The sequence below is a fragment of the Vidua chalybeata genome, chromosome 1 (genome assembly GCF_026979565.1).
Source record: "Vidua chalybeata isolate OUT-0048 chromosome 1, bVidCha1 merged haplotype, whole genome shotgun sequence".
NCBI lineage: Eukaryota > Metazoa > Chordata > Aves > Passeriformes > Viduidae > Vidua > Vidua chalybeata.
Genome location: NC_071530.1, coordinates 148796824 through 148816687, shown reverse-complemented (window position 1 = coordinate 148816687; position 19864 = coordinate 148796824). Strand labels below are relative to the sequence as shown.

Here is a 19864-nt window from a genome sequence, read left to right as displayed (position 1 = left end):
AGAGGATTGGAATGACCTGTTTATGTATTCAAGAGCAAATCCTTTCCTTGTTAAAAAAGGTGACATGGGTGGAACAAGCTGTCATGAGAATAAACAGTGTGGAGTCAAAAAAGCCACCTGAAAGCCATGGTTTTCCTAATGTGAATTAATAAACCTGAGGGCATTCTCCATTGTTACACTGAGGAGTTGGTAATGATAGTGTTTTCACAAAGCAGCATCACTGTGCTTTGCTGCCCTGGGTTTTTTTACTTCCTGTGGTGATCTATTATTAGTTTAATTTTTCAGCTAGTCAAGAGCTGAGGTTAGTTTTAAAAGCAAACACTGTTGTTAAGTGCATGAAGCTGAACTCTCTTCTTGGCAAGGGCAACTGCTGATTTCACTGAGATGCTCTTCCTGCATTGGAGCACTGCAAACACTTGGAGCAGTCACTTTTTTCATAAGGGGAGCTGTGATAAATTTGCTTCCCTGAACTGCTATCCCTGCCACCACTCCAGCTCTGCCAGCTGCTGCTGGATGATCCAGATTGCCTCTGCAGCTCCTCTGGGAGCCAAGTGCTGCACAGCTCCTGTGTGTTTTCTGTGTGAGCGCCTCCCTTACAGTCCAGTGTGGGGGTGCTTGCCACAAAACCTAAAGCAGTTTTTCTCACTGGAAGGGCAGATTCTATTCAGTAGCAGTTCAGAAGTTCTTCTCCAGTGCCTGCTAATGACCTGCTCTGCTTGGTCAGGTTAGTCACTCCTCTTTTGTGGTGACAGGAGTAGGTACAGGTCTACACAGATGAAATCCTTTTGCAATAAGCAGAGATGCCATAGATGAATTCAGCAGTGGTGTGGTGGATGTTTCTCAGGGCAGTGTGGTAAGAATACAATTTGGATTTGCATACTGAAGTGTTTTATTCTTTTAAGTGCTTACTGCTCTATTCTGTAGATGTGTTCACCTTCACCTGAGTTCTTGTGAGCTGTGTCCTATGTCTGTGCCTGTATTTCTTTGTGTGCAAATACATATATATATTATATATATATAAAATAGTATTATGCAGATGCACATGTAATCGAATTCTGAATGATTTTTTTCACAGCTAGCTTACAGGTTTCTAGTATTTTGGTTATATAATTCACATGTATATAGTAAGTAGTTTTATCATTGCTTTATATGGTATAACCTCTAGAAAGGAGAGAGGGGGATTTTATTTTTTGCTCTACTCCCTCATCTGTGTCAGCTTTGTTCTTCAGTTTTACTCCAGTGTGTACTGTGACCCTGCAGACCCCACTGCAGGGTGTATCCACTGTAGATGCAAGTTCCACACTGAGACATGAGCTGGAGCAGGACTGGAAAACACACAGCTGGGACAACGTGCTCCTGAATTAATACAGTCTGGCTACAATTCTGTACATGTGGCAGAAAGGCCGGATTTTTGGGGTAGCTGGACAGGCAGAGTGGGCAATGTGAGTTTAGTTCTTCATTGTGGGTGCTCTCAATTTAATTTTTGAGGATTTGTGCTAGGTGAACTCTACCTGCAGTTGCCAGCCCAGGGTTCTTGGTGAGCTTGCATGAGCTTGGTAGAATAGTAGTCCCAAAGGGCTGAAGTTAGTGAAGTGGTAAATAACTCTTCTTTTAACTGTGCATGGAAAAAATAACTTAATTTTCTTAAAAATATCTCCACCCACAGCTGAGAAGCACCATTGGTAATTGTGGATGTGGTTTGAAGCTTGAAAACACACATCACAAATGGAAGTGTTCATTTTTTATATAAAGCTGTTTACAATCGGAAGAACTTGCTCAGGAAGAGAGTGGGGTTTCCATGCTCAATCTTAAACTCAAGGCTGAAAAATACCTCCTTCCTCCCACCCTACCAGTTATGTACTTATTCAGTCACACCCTGCAGGCCTGAGGCAGATATTTCTGGGTCAAGTTTGATTCATGCTTTGCAGGAGGTCAGAGTTTCTTTCAGTGGCCACATCTTATTTTGAGATAAACCTTGGGACACAGCAAAGAAATTGCCAATTACAGCAATCTCAATTCTTTCCTTGAGTGAGTTCAGTTTTGTCTCAGATTTTGCAGCACTGTTATACCTACCTGAGTGCTGGGTTAATTACCTTGCCAAATCAGGGTGCATGAACAGTCACCTGCAGCATCTGTGAGCTGCTGGTTGTCAGCAGTGCTGGAGGAGCAGTGGTTTCCTTTCTGTACCACTTTAACCTCTTAATGCCCTTTTGCCCCTGACTGCGTGTTAAGGTTGCAGCCTGCTGATGGATTTTGGGTAGTACAGGTAGACTGAAGGATCTCTCTCTGGGACATTGGAACCAAAAATCCTTTGGCATCAAAAAGTGTTATTATTCCAGCTGACCTCTCACTGACTGCTGAGCTGCTTTGGATGACCAGTGTGTAAACACTGTGGTTTGACAGGAGCTGTGTGAGTGGTTTCCTCGTTTATGCAAAAATGGAACTTAATTCCAGCTACTTTTAAATGAATGTGTGTTTTAATATTCACAGCTCCACTGAGTGCACATACCCGGTTTTGTTGGATGGATCCCTGTTTTGTTGTGTGTATGAAAAAAATGCATTTAAAAATTATTTTTCTCAGGGAGCTGCAAAACATTTTGCTATCATTGTTGGCATAAACTGCTGTCCTGACATTGGGGCTCTAAGCTGGGATAATGATATTTTTGAAAGCTTCTCAGGCTGCTGAGCTTTTGGTCCAGTGTCCTCTGCAGAAAGGGCTGCAGGACAGGGGAGCTGAAACCCCAGATCTACCAGGCACCTCTTGTTTTGAGCTTGAGAGAGCACAGGCTTTCACTTTACCACTTCCAGTAAGTCACAGAAAAGAGGAAGGAAAGCTTAAACTTGAAAAAACCCTAAAGATAGCAGTTTTAAGAAAACAGTTTAGTCTGAAAAGGTTGCTTTCAGTTCAGATCAGTCAAACAGATCTTGCCTTTAATAGATAGGAGTGGACAGCCCTTTTATTTACCTAATGCCTCTGTTGCAAAATATTAGTGTTAGTACTTGTCTGCCTCTTAAAATTCAAAGTAAAAAGTTGGATTAACTTAATCTTTTTTGCATTTTCAGAGAAATAGTGGAGCATATGGTTCAGCACTTTAAAACCCAGATTTTTGGGGATCGCAAACCAGTGTTTGATGGAAGAAAAAACCTTTATACAGCTATGCCACTTCCCATTGGGAGAGATAAAGTAAGTTTTAAATAGAAAAAATTCTAGAGATTTTAATGTGGTATTTTCAGAATATTTCTAATAACTTATAGAAACTGGTTTTCTGTTTCTGATTTTCTGTTTCTGGAATAGATGTCTCTATTGTTGCCACTCTGCTCAGGGTGTGCTTTGCCAGGACACAAGTGTGAGCTTGTTGCTATCCCAGTGGTCGCTCCTTGTTCTATATCTCTTAATTCCTCCCTCTCTTTCTCCCCACTGATGTGGTTTCTGCTCCTTTAGGGAGCTGGATCAGCTGCCCCAGACAGCAGACAGTCTCCAGAGTGGCACTAGGGAAAAAGGGAGAGCACAGTTGAGTGTGGGAGAGAGGAGGGAAAATACTGCTCTGGGCAGCAAGAAGCTGTTGTGTCGCCTCACTAATCTCATCAAGGCCCACTCTAAGCTTATTCTCACTATCAGTAGCTGAAAGAAGCTCCTCCATCTCTCTGTTGCCTGTACTGGAACCTCTCCTCCCTAATCCTTAATGACTGAGAGCCAAATTAATTTACACTGCACAGGTTAAGACCTGCAATCTTTGCCCAGGGGCAGCTGGAGAAGACTGGGGTTGTGTTTGCCAGCTCCTGGTGGGGCAGAGACCTCTTTGGGCTCTGGTTGTGGCTGCTCCTGTGCCCATTGACTGCTGGAGTGGAAGGCACTCTGTTGGAGCATGCTAACACATAAGCCCTAGAAAATAATTGAGCCTATGCATCTGTGATCTAATACCAGATTGAATTTTCTGTGCCTTTTTTCAATCAGGTGAGTGCCTGAGGGAGGGCACAGTCATTCTGGTTGGTACTGCTGTAGTCCCCTTCTGCTAGGGGTGCACAGTTACAGGGGAGGACTGTTCTATCTCCTGGGAGTTGATTACAACTTTAGACAAAAATAAAACATAAGGGGAGAAGAGAAATACAGAGAAATGTGGAAACTGGGAACCACTTGGGCCCTCTGAAATTCAGCAGCTATAGAATAGTTCAGGCTGTCGTTTGCTGTCTCACGTTGGATGCCTGTGCAGTGCTTGACATAGTTAATAGTTCTACCTGAATCAAGCTCTTAATCTCATATGTGCAATTTTTATTTCTTCCCAATCTGTTTAAGTGAATGCCATGCAGTAAAGGTCAGACTCTACTCTGGTAGTTAATTACTTTTCATTAACTGATAAGGTGATGTCTGGGAAAACTATAAAGGAATCACTAAAAGTCTTAGTGGTTTTTCCCTTTGCTTTCATATACAATATTCCAGTTCCTACAGGTTTGACACACAAGACTGCAAAGTATTAGCAAAGGTGGAAGAAGACTTGATGAGAGTCTCTTAGGGGTTTGAACAACTCTGGTTGTATGCAGAGTTGCCTTATAATACTTTACAAATCATGGATGAACAACAGTGTACCTTATGAGAAGTATGAACTTCCTCATTTAGTAAGTAAAGGTAAATAAGAAATGGTTTATTTATACATGATAAACAGGGATTAAATTAATCCTCAGATCTAATGAGACTTCATGAGATGCAAGTTGGCCCTCCTTGCTCTGATAACCGTTTTGAGTGGGGCAAAGTTAACAAAATCTTCCGAGTCAGCCTTTTCCTAGGTGTTGGTTACACTGTTGGTTTGCACGGACACAAAGGAATTGGGGCATCAGGAGCATTTCCTGCTGCCACACTGTCCCTAGACTTCAGTTTCACCATGTATATTTTAGTGTGTGTGGGCTTTAAAATCCAAAGCATCAGGAATGGAGTCCTGTCTGGTCAGCAGGCACAGGCACAGAAAGAACAACTCATCCAAGAAATCATCTCATCCATTCCCAGTCTTGCCAGAGCAGTCCTCATTTGGAGTGGGTGGTCACTGAGGAGAGTGTTTGTAGTGGTGTTTAGCACAAGGTAGTTTCAGGTGGTTTCATCTGTGGCTCACATCTAGGCTCACTTTCAATAAACTCCTATTTTTCCCCTGTTTCCCGTGGTTATAGGGCTTTGTCACTTGTTCTGCTCCACATATATTAACGTTATCCTGGAGGAAAGAGCTCACAGAGATAAATCTTGAGCTGTTTTAAATGAGATGTGGGGAAATTTAGCTTAATGAAGGAAATTTTTACATGGTGCTAAATTGGTTTAAGCATTATTTAAACCACTATAAAGCTTTTAGGTATTAGGACTTTCCTCCAGCATAATTAGATTAGCTTTCTTTGGTGGCTTTTTTTTTTTTTTTTTTACTGTTCTGTACATAGCAAATACAGCAAGTTTCCTGCACATCTGAGTATATTTAGGGTCATATTGAAAAGATTAATGAACATACAATGATTAATCTAGGTAGAAGATCTTAATTGACTTGCAGTATGCATTTTCCACTATGTATAGTGGAAAAACTGATGCTAAACAGAGGGCTGACACCAAATTGCCAAGGTTTTTTCCCCTCCTGTTGCTCTTCTAAATTAATGAATGCACTTTGTCCTCATCTCTTGCTGGTAGTGGTTGTTCTGGGCTTGTTTTTTTTAATACTTGCTGGCAGCTCTGCTTCCTTTATAACTTTTTCTTCTATGTACTTTTCTGCTTGGCTTTCATGGTTATCAAATCCATTTTCATTCCTTCCGTAATGTACCTTATTTTCAGTCTTTAACTTCTTCATTTTTTTAGACCTTTTGGAACAAATACAAAATATGTAAATATTAGCATGATGTATTCCTAGTTTTTACTTGTACACATTGAGAAGAAAAAAGATGTGTTTAGGACACTGTCAAAGTAGGAAGATATTAAAAGTCTCCTCTTTCCTTGTAGGTTCTACACAGCAAACCCAAGTCACCTTTGTATTCAAGCAGCTTTGTATTCAATTCCTGCTTTACTTGTGTATTCCCCTAAAATATCCTTTCACAGTTAAAAGCTGGAATTTATTTTTACCTAAACTTGGAAGTTTTCTCACCTAGCAAGATTCAAGAGTAACTGATCTGTCTTAGCCTACATCTTCATTAGTCTTTTATTAGAAAAACATTAATTAGGAATGAACAGAGCAGCAGTTTGGTACAGAAATCCTGCTGCTATTCCCTTTTCCAGAAGGAAAATGTTAATCCTGTCTGTGGCCACAAACTTGCCCCTCTGACTTTATCTTTCTGAAGTAATGCTAAAGACTGCACGTGACAGAAACAGAGCTCTTTTCCTACCTCCACAGTTTGTTAATCTGTTTTCCTCTGAATCCCTGGGCAGGAAAACCTCTTGGATTAATGGAGAAAAGGTACATTGTATGCTCAGAGCATGGTAAAATAATCATGTGATGTTGCATTTATTTTATGGAGGAGAAGAAATACTAATAATTCCTCCAAAACACATGGTCAGGTTTATATTTTTTAACATTGATAATGCTGGTTTGTGTGAGTCATTCAGACCACATCAGCTTCAAGACCTATTCTTTTTAAGAATAGCTTGGAAATTCTTTTACAGGCTGAATGATTTTTCACATCCTGACAGTAAAATCCCTTTCATTATGCTCCCTTAGCTGCAAAATTGTCAACTCTGTTGCAATTTAACAGTGGTTCAACCAGGTAGCATCCTGACATTGTAAACTTTTTTTTTTTTTTAATTTTGGGACAGAGAATAAAACAAATCTTGTACTTTGCTTTAGGATTTATCCCTAATAGTAAAGGACGGTAAAATTCCCATCTAAAACTACTTTGTCCTAATTTTTTCATATTTTGCTTACTTTGCCAAACGTGAGAGTGTTCATTTGTCCTCAAAAGTACAGAGTAGGATAAATGAAATATTACTGAGAGAGGAAAGGTTCTGATTAGCAGTGCCTAAAAATATACATGAACTTTTGGATGTGGGATGAGGATTATGGACTTTTTTTTTAATATTTTCATGTTTTTTTTTAATAGGGTGAGATATTTAATTAAAAAAAAAGAAACACAGGAAAGTTTTAGTTAAACCTTACTTATTTTAGCAGTGACTCCTAATTGAACTCATTTGGAGTAAGACCCAGCAGCAAAAACTGTTTTGGGCCAAATTCAGCAGTCACAGCTCTGCTAACTTTTACTGGTATTTGCAGTTGGGCATCTGGAATAGAAATTCTTCAATCCTGGGCCTTTTATTTCCATCAGGGACAAGGGTACAGCAATGCAGGTTGCTCTTCATCTCCCAACATGGTGAAGGAGTTTTGTAAATTGAGACCGGGAGAGGAGAAAAAGTAAAATTAAGTATTTTTTTTAGATTAAAGGCACTAAAGTGTTCAATAGTCAACTGAGTTGTGTGTTACCAGTATTGGGAATAAGTATATAGTGGTTGGGGTGGGAAGGGACCTTAAAGGCCATCCTGCTCCAAGCTCCTGCCCCTGCCAGACACCTTCCACTGGACAAGGTTGCTCAAGCAGGAATGATGAAACTTGATTTGGAGGAGAGGTTTAAAGGAAAGTGGAGGTCAGGTGTGGCAGGTATCTTCCATCTGCTGTAAATGAGATGCAAATTGGGAACTTTCTGATGGTGTGGTGATAAAAAGACCTCATGGAAACTTTCCAGCCTGTGTGAGCTGAAGACCACAGCAAAGTTTCTTTGCACACCTTTCAGCAGGGTTGACCTGGGCCAGACTCACAGCAGTGATTCCAGGATTAGACTCAGTTCCCATTGCCCTCCCACAGCTGTGCAGCTCCTTCCTCTGCTCCAGTCTCCCTGGGGAATGACGTTTGTGCTGGAGGAGAGATTCAGCGGTAATATTAATTTTGTGTGCCTGTTGTAGATGGTCTACCCATTTTTGGGGGCACACGGGAAGACTTCTTATTTGTGTTTTACATTTCTTTGCTATTTTTGGACTAAAGAAGCAAATTGTTGCAAGAGACCAGATGCTGGCAGATATTAGTTTGCAGCTAGCCACCTATTATTTTTGCTAATTGCAGTTTGCCTGTTAAGTGAATGCCTTTTAGATTTAAATTGCAAGCTCCCTAGCAGGGCAAAATGCAACAGTTTTTTGTTTGTATCCAGCACAAAGGATACTCTGATCTTGTTATTTCTTGTAGTCACTCCCAGACCTCCTGATCATTTCAGACAAGCCTTAATTTTAGTCGGCTTAAAAACTTAGGTGCTCAGACTTCCTTTGTCTTAAGAAAGAGGAGAAATCAGCATTAGAAATAATTACAAGTAATTGGCTGAAGTAATTTACCACAATGTAGTTTGCCACTCTTTTTTAGAAAAAAAGCTCAAAGTAGGGCATAACATGGCAAAGAAGTGCCCCTTTTTCCTACCTGATACCATCACTGGCACTGGGGTTTGTAGTTTATTCTTTCTTTTCTTACTTTAACAGTTTTGGCTTGGTGGCTTTTGTGGGTTTTCTGTTTTGTTTGGGTGATTGATCTTTTTTTTTTTTCTCTTTTAAAGCTCCTTCTGTTGTTTGAGCTGTATCTGCAGCAGCAGTATGTAAAGCACTCTGGTGCTCTCAAGAGCAAATAGCAGAAATTCATGGATCTTGGCAGGTGGTGTCACCCCATGTTTTATTTTAGGCGTGCAGGAGCTGCCACGAGCAGTGATGCGCTGGGACGTGTTGGGGATCTGAAATCAGGTTATGGGATCTTCGCCGGGACCTCCCTGTTGATACGAGCGCCTCCAAGTCCCAGTGTTGCCTCACAGAGGAGATAGATGCCAGCTGGGAGGCACTCCAGGCTTCTAAAATACCCCTTTGGGAAGATGGAGCTGTAAAAAGAGGCTGTACCTAATCCATGCTGTTGCTTCATCCTTGCCTTTTGTCTCCTCCTCTGCTTCCTGGCGTTGTCCCTTCTGATTTCCCCCCTTCCAATGGAAAGAATCATCTTGGTTTGTTGTTTGGCATTGTTGCAGGTGGAGCTGGAGGTCACGCTGCCAGGAGAAGGAAAGGACAGAATATTTAAGGTGGCTATCAAGTGGATGTCCTGTGTGAGCTTGCAGGCTTTACACGATGCTCTTTCTGGCCGCCTGCCGAGTGTCCCGTTTGAGACCATCCAGGCCCTGGATGTTGTCATGAGGCACTTGCCTTCCATGAGGTGAGCCCTTGAGGCGCTTTAGGTGTGACTGGGGTGTTCTGGTGACTCTTTGGGCAGTCTGTGCTGCCAAAGCCCAGCCACAGTGCTGCTGGCTGTGTGGCAGTGGCAGGCTCAGGCAAGAGGCCATTGGTGCTTCCCTGGTGGGATCTGGAGCCTCCAGCCTGGCCACGAGAGCCTTTCCCCAGAGCTGTCAGACTGGCCCCATGGCTGTGCCTCAGGTCAGGGGGGCTCTGCCATCTCCCTCTTCCCTCTGGAGCCTTGGAGAAGGAGGCTCTCTCCGAGTGGGAAGTGCTTGGAGGTCAGTAGATGTGGAAGGGTGGATTTTAAGCAACTTCTTACCCTGTTCCTGTGTGTCCTTGGACAGCTGTTTATAGCCAATTTTGTATAAAGGTTGCAGTGCTAGGGGGACATTCATGTCACCCCGTGTGGCTATTTTGATAGGAAAGAAAAACTTGGAAATTATTTGTTTGTTTCTCAAGTGGGACCTACAGCATTTCCAGTCACACCCAAGAGATATTTGGCTTAATTCTGTTGCCGTGACACAAGCCTCTTAAGACCACTGTGCAAATTATATTTAATTAGAAAGCAAAGAACAGAGTTTAGTAGGGCTGAACTTTCCCATATTGAAGCTCTAAATAGGTAATATGAGTTAAATGTATGTGTCTTAAAATAGCCTTATGTTGACTTTATCCTCAAATTTAGGATAAAAAAATATTTAATTACTTTCTTCAGGTTTTGCAGCACAGAAAACAGCCCAGAATGTCAGATACCTTTATTCAGAGGAGCACATTGGCTCTGGATATGATTTGTTTGCTATTAAGTTTGCAGTACTTAATTATCAAAATGAAAGATGGATCAGAAATATTTATTAGATCACTTATTTACCCTCAGATAATGTCTATAATTCAGAGTATGGGAAGAGATTGTTACCTTGGTGTTTTAATAGCAGAGACTTTTAATTCTTTTCTTATGGAGGCACAGCTGAAGTTTTAATAGAATACAAATAAAAAGTTATTAATGCTTTTTTTTGCTGGAATTAGTAGATATATTGAATTTCAGCCTGAGTACTAGCCAGTTTCTTACTGTAACAAGCTGGATTTTGAGAGGTGTAACCTGAGTCTTGCCAGGAATCTCAGATCATTGGTAATTTTAAACACTGACATTTCTGTGCTTTTGTGAAAAGGAATTTGCGTTAGTTATGGATTTATTGCAATTTTTGCTTTAGTTTTCTGATGTGAATTTATTTGCTTTCTTGCAGGTATACTCCTGTGGGGAGATCTTTCTTTACAGCATCAGAAGGGTGCTCAAATCCTTTGGGTGGTGGCAGAGAAGTTTGGTTTGGCTTCCATCAATCAGTCAGACCTTCATTATGGAAAATGATGCTAAATATTGATGGTAGGTACCAGGAAGTATTTTCTTGTTTCTTCTTTCTTCTTAATGGAAAGGCAAAATTTTAGTTCCATTTTTTTGATTTCTTAAGAATTTCCTCTGTATTGTTGTAACACACCATTAATGTTTTTGTCTGCAGTGTCTGCAACTGCATTTTACAAAGCACAACCAGTTATTGAGTTTGTCTGTGAAGTTCTGGACTTCAAAAGTATTGAAGAACAACAAAAACCTCTGACAGATTCCCAAAGGGTAAAGTTTACCAAAGAAATAAAAGGTAATAAGGAAATTATATACAGCTGCTTTATTCTGTCTGATATGGTTACCACTATGTGTTTTAAATATTTTCTACAGCAGTTTGCCTTATTGGGAAAGAAAAAAATCATATTTTTTGCTTTTGAAACCTATCAGTAGTACCAATCCCAGTTTCATGACAAAAATATGGCAGCTCCTAATCTGATGATTTCTAAATGTTTACAAAGACTGGAATTTCATGTTTTTTTAATTACCCAATCTTAAATTTTTCCAATTACTAATATCAGATTTTTCATATTTCAAATTTTACTAATAATTTAGCAGTGTGTTTTTGCATACTTAGGCATCTGTCTTGAATATACTCTCTTGGAAGTAAATAACAAGTAATTCTAGTTGTAGTGACTGAATCAAAGAGAACAGGAGGAAGAAATCTTACTGGTTTTGTTCACTGAAGGCTTCCTCTGCAAAATCTCCCTCCTGATGCTCTTGGCAGAAAGCAAGCATCTTTAAAAAGAATAAATCCATAAATCCATCCTGCGCCTTCCTTTCGTGTTTCCAAAAAACATCAACAAAATTACCTTTGCACAACTAGAAGTTAGCAAGGAAAGTATAAATAAATCCTCAGTTTGCATTGGTTGTAAATGTTTTGAAAGGATAATCAGGCACCAAATTGCTTCACTGTGGCCTCATTCCCATGAGCTCCCAGAGAGGCTGTTTGGGGATTCCACTCCACCCACACCCCCAGTTCATTAGCTCAGGCAGGGCTGCAAGAGTTGGAGGTCTCACAGACCCTGTATGTTTAGACAGAAAGTATAAATAAGGGGTTTTGTTTCAAGGAGCTTGTGTGCCCTTTTTGTCCTTTCCCCATCCTGGCCTTCCTTAGAGCTACAGCACTGGAATTTGCAGAATGTGCTCAGCGTCATCTGTGAGCTCTGGGGGCTTTGGGATTTCGTCTTGTCTCTGAAGTTCTGTGTTGAACTTTGGCTGAAGCTCAGGAGTTTTGAATTTTAAGACTGTAAATTGCTTTTTGAGTTCTGTCTGGGCTACCCTTTGGGGCTAAATAGAATGGTTTTATTACACTGTTTAACTGGTCTTGTGTAGCAGTTTAGGGCTGGCACCTTGATTTTAGAGAAATGGTCATTTGTGCTGTCCAATTTTTAGGTCTGAAGGTGGAGATAACACACTGTGGACAAATGAAAAGGAAGTACAGAGTGTGCAATGTCACCAGACGACCAGCAAGTCACCAAACGTAAAGTATTTTTCTGCTTTTTAAACATATGTTTGGTCTCAGGCTGGAAAAATACCTTGCCTGCCCTACTGGGGTGGGAAAAGCTACCTTGAAAAATGATGCTTTCTTTGGTTAATACCCTTAAATATACCTCAAAGTATTTTCCCAATTTTGCTGTTCTTTTTGTTCTATTTTTATACTATAATGAGTGTCATGGCATTTGAACTAATTGCTCTGTTGTAAATCTGGGAGGTTTTTTGGTTGGGTGGGTTTTTTTCTGTTATTTATGGATTTCTTTAAAATTGGAAGAACAGGGTGTTCTATTTGTAGCCCGATGTTTCCCACAACTGGAATAGAAAAGTAATGCCAGTTGGAATCAGCCTCCTGATATTGCTTATTTGCAATCTCTTTTTCCGCTGAAAAAAAAAGTTTCTTTTTAACTACCAAACAGAGATTTGCAGATAACTTGGATATGGAGACAGTGGTTCCCATTTTTAAGGAAGCAATATAAGGAACAAAACTGATACCAGCTTTTTACAAGAAGATAACTGATCAGTATCTGAATCCGGTTTTTAATTGTTTGGGCTTTGTTTCATCCTCCTTCAATAAGCTTAACTTGTGCCAAGAAATGTGCTGAGGAGCTGTGGGGGAAGCATTTTGCATGAAGTAATAGCTGCTTTCCATGTTTGTATTCCAACAGATTCCCACTTCAGCAGGAGAATGGACAAACAGTTGAATGCACTGTAGCTCAGTATTTTAAGGACAGGCATAAATTAGTTTTACGCTACCCTCACCTTCCATGTTTACAAGTTGGACAGGAGCAGAAACACACATACCTTCCTCTGGAGGCAAGTAAACTCATAGAGAATTCTGTATTTTGGTGCTCGGGTAAGGGGGTCAGAGGGGAAAAAACGGTTCAGTTGTTGGCAAACTGTTTTTTGAGCAGCCAGATGTTGAGAAATTCTGTGGTGCATCAGTGAAAGAAAAGCCACAAGCCAAAAAAAAAACCAGTTGGACTGTGTTTAGTTTTCTTTCTGTGGGGATATTTCAGGTGTGCAACATAGTGGCAGGACAAAGATGCATCAAGAAGCTCACTGACAATCAAACTTCCACTATGATTCGAGCCACTGCCAGATCAGCCCCAGACCGGCAGGAAGAGATCAGCAAATTGGTGAGTGTTGTGTCAAACATGAGGCAGGTGTAGGAATGGGCTTAATTTTGCTCACCTTTAGCAGGTACTGATCTGTTTGTGCACTGCACACAGGTTATGAGCTTGGTTTTTTTTACATTTTGATCATTTCAGATGCGGAGCGCGAGTTTCAACACAGACCCTTACGTCCGAGAGTTTGGGATCATGGTCAAGGATGAAATGACAGATGTGACTGGCAGAGTCCTTCAGCCTCCCTCAATCCTCTATGGAGGCAGGGTATGTCCAGTGGGTTCTGTGCAGTCTGTGGTGGCTTCCAGCACCAGCTGTGATGGCCTCTGTAATGTGATTATTTTAAATTAATTGTGTTGTGTGCAATGAGAGAGCTGCCATGGGTGTATTGTTGAGAATTTAAATTTAGGTTCTCAATGTCCTTAAATGTATTGGCCAATTTGCATCACATTCAATTGCCGTTTTATTTTGGAAAGTAAAGCTGGGTTAAAATTGCCTTTTTTTGCCTCAAACACTCTTTCATTGTGTGTTGCAAGAAGCAGCCTGCAAATAGTGGCTCAAATCAATGTGTATGGAGAAGAGCAAAGACTATTTCAATTATCACTGTATATATTTGAAAATATGATGAAATATTCCTGAATTTCTGGTTGATTTTGAATATTCTGGGTGGAGCAACTGTGTTTAGGGCAGCTGTCTTGAGGTATCATGTCTATCAGCATGCCCTTCCCCAGAGCCTGTTTGGAATATTTACCCACAGGTTTTTATTTCAAAATAGCTTTTCAGATGGCCCTTCTGACATAATCTTTCTCTGTGATATCTTTTAAAAAAGTTGGAGAAACAGGATTTTCCATCAGTTACCAGATTTCCTTCAGGGACTTGTTGCAAGATGAAAGCTTTAATAGCTGGAATAATTTCATTTTTGGAGGCTTTTGATGAATCTCTTCAGATCATACATTGCCAGCTGAATAAAATTCTGTCCCTGTGCACAACAGACTGGTGCCTCCAAACTCATAATGGGAGAGGATCTTGAGTTTCCTGCCTAAAATTCTTCAGATGACTCAGGCAAATTAGCTCATACCTCCCTTCACTGGCAGGTTAAGGTACCCCAGGCCTGACCCTGATAAGGGGACTGCTTTCATGAACTATTCTGGCACCAGCAGGCTGGGGGAACTTAATGGCAAATGAATGTTGGAAAGTCGTAGTGGCAGAGGCACTGCCTTCAGGACACACAACTCTTTGCAAAATCCATTATCAGACATATATGTGTGTCCTGAAAAATGCCCAGAAGCTTTAGTTGTTGCTGCTAGGTGAGAAGGAAGACATCATGGTAACTTGTCTAAAGCATCTATCAGTATTTATTAAGGTAATTAACATCACCAGAATTACTTCAGCTGCTTTATTACATCCCCTGTCCTCCAGATAATCCATCCCAGTAATACCTGCATGGTGGGAGAAATAAAAGTGTTGGGCTGGTCCACGTTGAATAACTGATCACCTTTCTCAGCTTGTTCACATTTTTTCTGGAGTTGTGTGACATTGAACCACTGTTTGTCTCCACTTAGTGATGTGTAAAATATTCATAGTACCTAAATTAACTTTCCCTTGGAAAGTTCACTGAGCAGTTGTAAAGTCACTGTAGAAATTTAGGTTTTTGTTAACATTCCATACCAAGCATGAATCCTACTTTCATATATAATTTCTCTTTGCTGCTGATAAATACAACCAAAGGCAATGATCAGCAATAAAAATGAACAATGTGAGTTTTATTTTTCACCTGGCTAAGAAGCTGTCTTGCTACAGTGATAAAATGATTATTATAAGATGGATGGATGTTTGTACAGGGGAAAGAACGACCTGAGAGTATAAATCACCTGCCAGTTGGAGGGAAGTAGAAGCAAAGCTAATTTTTGTTTAGCATCAATCAAGTTTTTCATTAATGTTTAATTTTTACCTTCCACTTCCAGAATAAAGCAATTGCTACACCAGTGCAAGGTGTCTGGGACATGAGGAATAAACAATTTCACACTGGAATTGAAATAAAGGTTTGGGCAATTGCCTGCTTTGCTCCCCAGCGCCAGTGCACTGAAGTTCATCTTAAGTAAGTGTGTTGTGTAAGGTGGTGATTTTATCTTTTATTAAGTATGCAAATGTCATGATTTCACTTTTATGAAGAACATATTTTTGGTTAAATTGTTTAACATATGGCAATATATCCTCTGTCTCTTTGTATTTTGAATGATGCCAGTCTGATTTCAATGCCAGCATCAGGAAATCCTCCAAATCAGACTTAACAAAAGCCATTTATGCTTTATGACAGGTTTCTGACCACTGAGGCCTTAGGACAGGGTTTAAGATAACTGAAATGATGTAATGATGGGTGTTTATCACTAAGTGTTTCTCAAGAGTGACAGCTAAGATATGTGTTCTCTTAGGTTCCTTTCCTGGTTATATGGAATAGAATTATTCATGTAGAATTTCTTTAAAAGGAAATATTTTGTCCAAAACATTTTCAGAGCTTCTGGAATGTGCAAGTTGCTGTATTTGCTAGATGAGTAGCACTGGTTGTTCTGTTGGCTTTAAGTGTTTGAATGAAACTTTCAGATTTGGTTTCTTTATCTTTGGATGGGACAGGATTGTTGTTACAGTGACATCTGCCATTGGCTCAGGGAAGGTGTGCAGGCCCAGATCCATGTCTGATCCCTCCTTCCACATGCAGCTGCTTTCCCTTCATGCATGGACAAGTGCAGCCTGTGGAGCTGCCCTGGCAGTGACTCAGCTGCTCTCTGGGAGGTGAATGCAAGGCAGGGATTGCTCACACCAGTGGCATTGCCATGGCACTGTTCCTTCAGATGGTTTGCCAAACAGCTTGGGACATTTTCTCTAACAAGTGATGAGCAAACAGTGGGAATCTTTTTACTGCCCATTTTGTGAGGAGGGGAGGGACTTGTTCTCTCCAGGCACAAGTCAAGAACTGGGCTGCCAGAGAACTTTCCCTTCCATGATGTTGCTTCTAGTGGAAATGCTGTGTAAGCCAAGTTACTGAGTTTTGAGAAATGGGCAGAAGTCCTCAAGATAATGAGTCAAAATAAAATTATTTGGATGGCTTAGAATGAGCTTGTATTTACCATGAAAGGACATTGTTTCATGCCAGGAAAATGTCTGCATCCTGTTCCATCTTGTGGCCTCTTGTTACATCTTGTTGATCAAGTTGGAATTCGAATGCTGCTGATTCATCAGAGTAAACACCTTCAAATGCTCTAAAAGTCTTCAAAATCATCCTGCTTTACCTCTTGGGAACAGAGAGAACCTTTCCTTGTAGGCACTGTACTTCCAGATGGACTTTAAAAGACTCAAACCCTGACTTGTTTCAGACTTGGATGAAATCCAGAAGGGTTTGGGTTGGAAGGGAAGCTTAAAGATCATCTTGTTCCAACCCCTCTTCCGTGGGCAGGGACACCTTCCCCTAGACCAGGCTGCTCCAAGTCTTATCCAGCCTGGCCTTGAACACTCCCAGGGATGGGGAGATGTTCTGCCATTGACCGTGCTGTAGTGAGTGCTTGTTTTTCCAGAGGAAATGCCCATTTTCTGCAAGGAGCCTCAGGCTGCAGGGCTGAAGCTCACAGGCTGTTATGATTCATGCAAGTTAACAACAGGTTTGGAAGAAGCTAAATCTTCACACCCTCTCAGTCAGTGGTACCCTGGCACCCTGTGTGGAGATGAGCAATGTTTTAGATAACTGCAGGGGGGTACCCTCTCCAAGCTAATAAAAAGGGCTTTTATCAGTGAAATAAAAAGACTCTTAGGTGGAAGCCTCTGAAGAAATTAGGTTGTCTCCATATCTGACCACTTCCATCAAAGAGTGACTTTTTTTCACCAGCCTTTCACCAGGAGAAGGTTTCCCATCACCTCCAGGATACACATTTTCTTTGGTATCTGTGAAATTGTACATTGTTGTGGATGCTAAAGCAATCCACTGAGACAATTGCTGGTAATTTATGTTGGTTGTTTTCATCATGAAGAAAAAAAGAGAATAACTCCAGCCCTTTCTGTGGTGGTAACAGATGGAATTATGTTAGAGCAGGCTATGCCAAATTGTCATTATTGCAGTCTTTGTGCCAAAAGTATTTTATCCTGTATTTCCCATAGAAATAAGGTAGAATTTGCTTTGTAAATGAGGTTTTTTTATTAATGGTGTTATTTATACAGCATATGTCCTGTCTTGCCTTCAGTGACTACACAGGCATTGTCAATTAAAGATGCACATGGGGTTAAATTCCCAAGTTTTTGGATGGCACAGCTCTGCAAGTTTAACAGGATTGTTCCATTAAAAATAAGATCAAAAATCAAGATGGGATTTGACTGTCTGATAATGTAATGTATTTATGTGCCTTGCCAAGGTCCTTCACAGAACAGCTGAGGAAGATTTCCAGGGATGCTGGAATGCCAATCCAGGGGCAGCCCTGCTTCTGTAAATACGCCCAGGGAGCCGACAGCGTGGAGCCCATGTTCAGACACCTCAAGAACACTTACACTGGGCTGCAGCTTGTCGTGGTCATTTTGCCAGGAAAAACACCAGTCTATGGTCAGTGAGTGGAAATGGTGCATTTCAGTCACAGTTTTGTCTGTTTTTTGTGAGCTATCCAAAGGAGAGAGGTTTAATGCTGGTTTAACTCTACAAATTCCAGTTAGGGAATGGGCTGCAAACTAATTTTACTTTTTTTCTTGTGCTGCATGATGTTTTATATTAAGACCTAAGTATTTTCAGTGTGTTTTCTATGCTTTCAATTTGTTTTTCCACATTCTCCCTGCTGTTGGATTTGAGAAAGCCAACACAGGGCTTTGGTGAGATTGACATTTTTAGGCAGTGGATTATAATGTGCTTAATGAAACTTGTGTGCTGAAAATTCCAAGTGACTGAAGAAGTAACGACTTCAAGAACTCTGTCACTTTTAGAACACCTTTGCTTACTCACACAATCTCCCTTTGGCAAAAAATGTTGAATGAAGGAGATTTCTGTCTATTTTTCTTAATATTTCAATTTTTTAACTTGGGTTGCAAGGATACAGGTGCACAGAAAGTGAAAATTCAGCAAAATAAACGGGTTTTTGGAAACAGTGACAACTAGTACATTTTACATGGCATACACACATGGGTTTTAGTATGTTTTACATAAACCATGCATTTTCAAGCTCTTCCTCTAGGCAGGACTGCTTTTTTCCTGTCTTGCCTCCCTCCTTTTTTCACTTAGCTTGCCCTGCTGGAGCAGCAGCCACTATTTTTCTCCCATAGCTACGTGGACTCTTCTCTGGTGGATCAGATCTACCAAGCAGCTGCAGATTTGTTTTATCCCATCCCTCACCATTTTAATATAGCACAAAATAATTTTCCAAATTATCTCTTACAAGATGAAAAGAGATTAAGCAAGGAACCTTAAGGAAATAGTACTTTTTTGCCCCTTGAATTCAGCTTGCAAAGGAAGTGGCTTGTTTCTAATTTGTACAATAGAAATTCAGTGCAAAATGACATTTTTACTATTCCTGTTTGGCATTAAAAGGGAATTCTTTTCCTCTACTTAACCACTGAGAGGTTGTGGTACCACTCTGATATTTTTTCTTTGTCATTATCTTTAATTACAGTTATTTCTGCCCCCTCTAATCATCTCCCCTTATTTTCTCCCTACGCTCTTCCATATCCTGCACTTCCTATACCCACAGTCTTGTCTTTTCTCTTCTTCCCACTCTGCTCTTTCTCTCTCCTGCTGCCAAAGAGAGTGGTTCATCTTCTCCGTGCCAGTCTTGGAGCCTAAATTTCTTCCCTGACTGTAAGAGTATGTGGGTCTCTGAAAGCCTTGAAGTCTCAATTTTGTTGTTAACAATAGGATTTGGTTTAACTATTGCAATTGTACAGTACTTAATGAGTTTCTTGGAGTTTTTATGGACCATTGTCTGCTAAGCTGACCACTTTTCTATGCAAGTGATAAACTTGTAGTGAAGAGCTGATAAACTGCTTGGCTGAATATTGCTCAGCACTTTATTGCTAGGTTTGTGTTACTATTCCAGTGGTTAATAATGCAACAAGTGCTCAATATCCTAATATTATCCACATTGCCCACATCATTACCCAAAGCTGATGATATAATGTTACAATTCTAAAACAAAAATTAATTAAAAAATTGTTGGTTAATAGAAGCCAACAGTGCCTTTAGTTACTGCCTTTAGAACCTGGTATGGTGGAGCAGAGCAGGGCTGGGGGGGAGGTTCTGGAGGCTGGGTAGGTTTCATTGTGTTCCTTTAAGCTCGAGCACCACTTTGCTAAAACTCCAGGTGTAGTTAATTGGCACCAAATTCAAGTCTCCTCCATGGTTTGATTTGCAATTTGCAAATTCTTTTTTTGGTTTTTCTTCTTCTGTAGCGGAGGTGAAGCGCGTTGGCGACACGGTGCTGGGCATGGCCACTCAGTGTGTGCAGATGAAAAACGTCCAAAGAACAACACCCCAAACTCTGTCCAACCTTTGCTTAAAAATAAATGTCAAATTAGGAGGTGTAAATAACATTCTACTGCCACAGGGAAGGTAAGTTCATCTTTCAAAGGGGAAGAGGTTTTTGTATTGCAAAGAGAACGTGCGTCATGCTGAGATAACTGGGAGCTTTTATCTGC

At 40.6% G+C, this 19864-nt stretch overlaps 1 protein-coding gene across 1 annotated transcript in view; it reads left to right on the top strand.

Annotated features, from left to right (window-relative positions):
• Nucleotides 1-19864, top strand: part of AGO2 (argonaute RISC catalytic component 2) — a 52858-nt gene that overhangs the window by 18004 nt on the left and 14990 nt on the right. Inside the window, exons 3-13 of the mRNA XM_053952836.1 lie at nt 3064-3184; nt 8998-9179; nt 10438-10574; nt 10708-10842; nt 11982-12069; nt 12749-12896; nt 13100-13219; nt 13352-13474; nt 15172-15305; nt 17605-17789; nt 19619-19778. Of these exons, the coding sequence (XP_053808811.1) occupies nt 3064-3184; nt 8998-9179; nt 10438-10574; nt 10708-10842; nt 11982-12069; nt 12749-12896; nt 13100-13219; nt 13352-13474; nt 15172-15305; nt 17605-17789; nt 19619-19778 (1533 nt within the window). The remainder of the gene's footprint in view (nt 1-3063; nt 3185-8997; nt 9180-10437; nt 10575-10707; nt 10843-11981; nt 12070-12748; nt 12897-13099; nt 13220-13351; nt 13475-15171; nt 15306-17604; nt 17790-19618; nt 19779-19864) is intronic.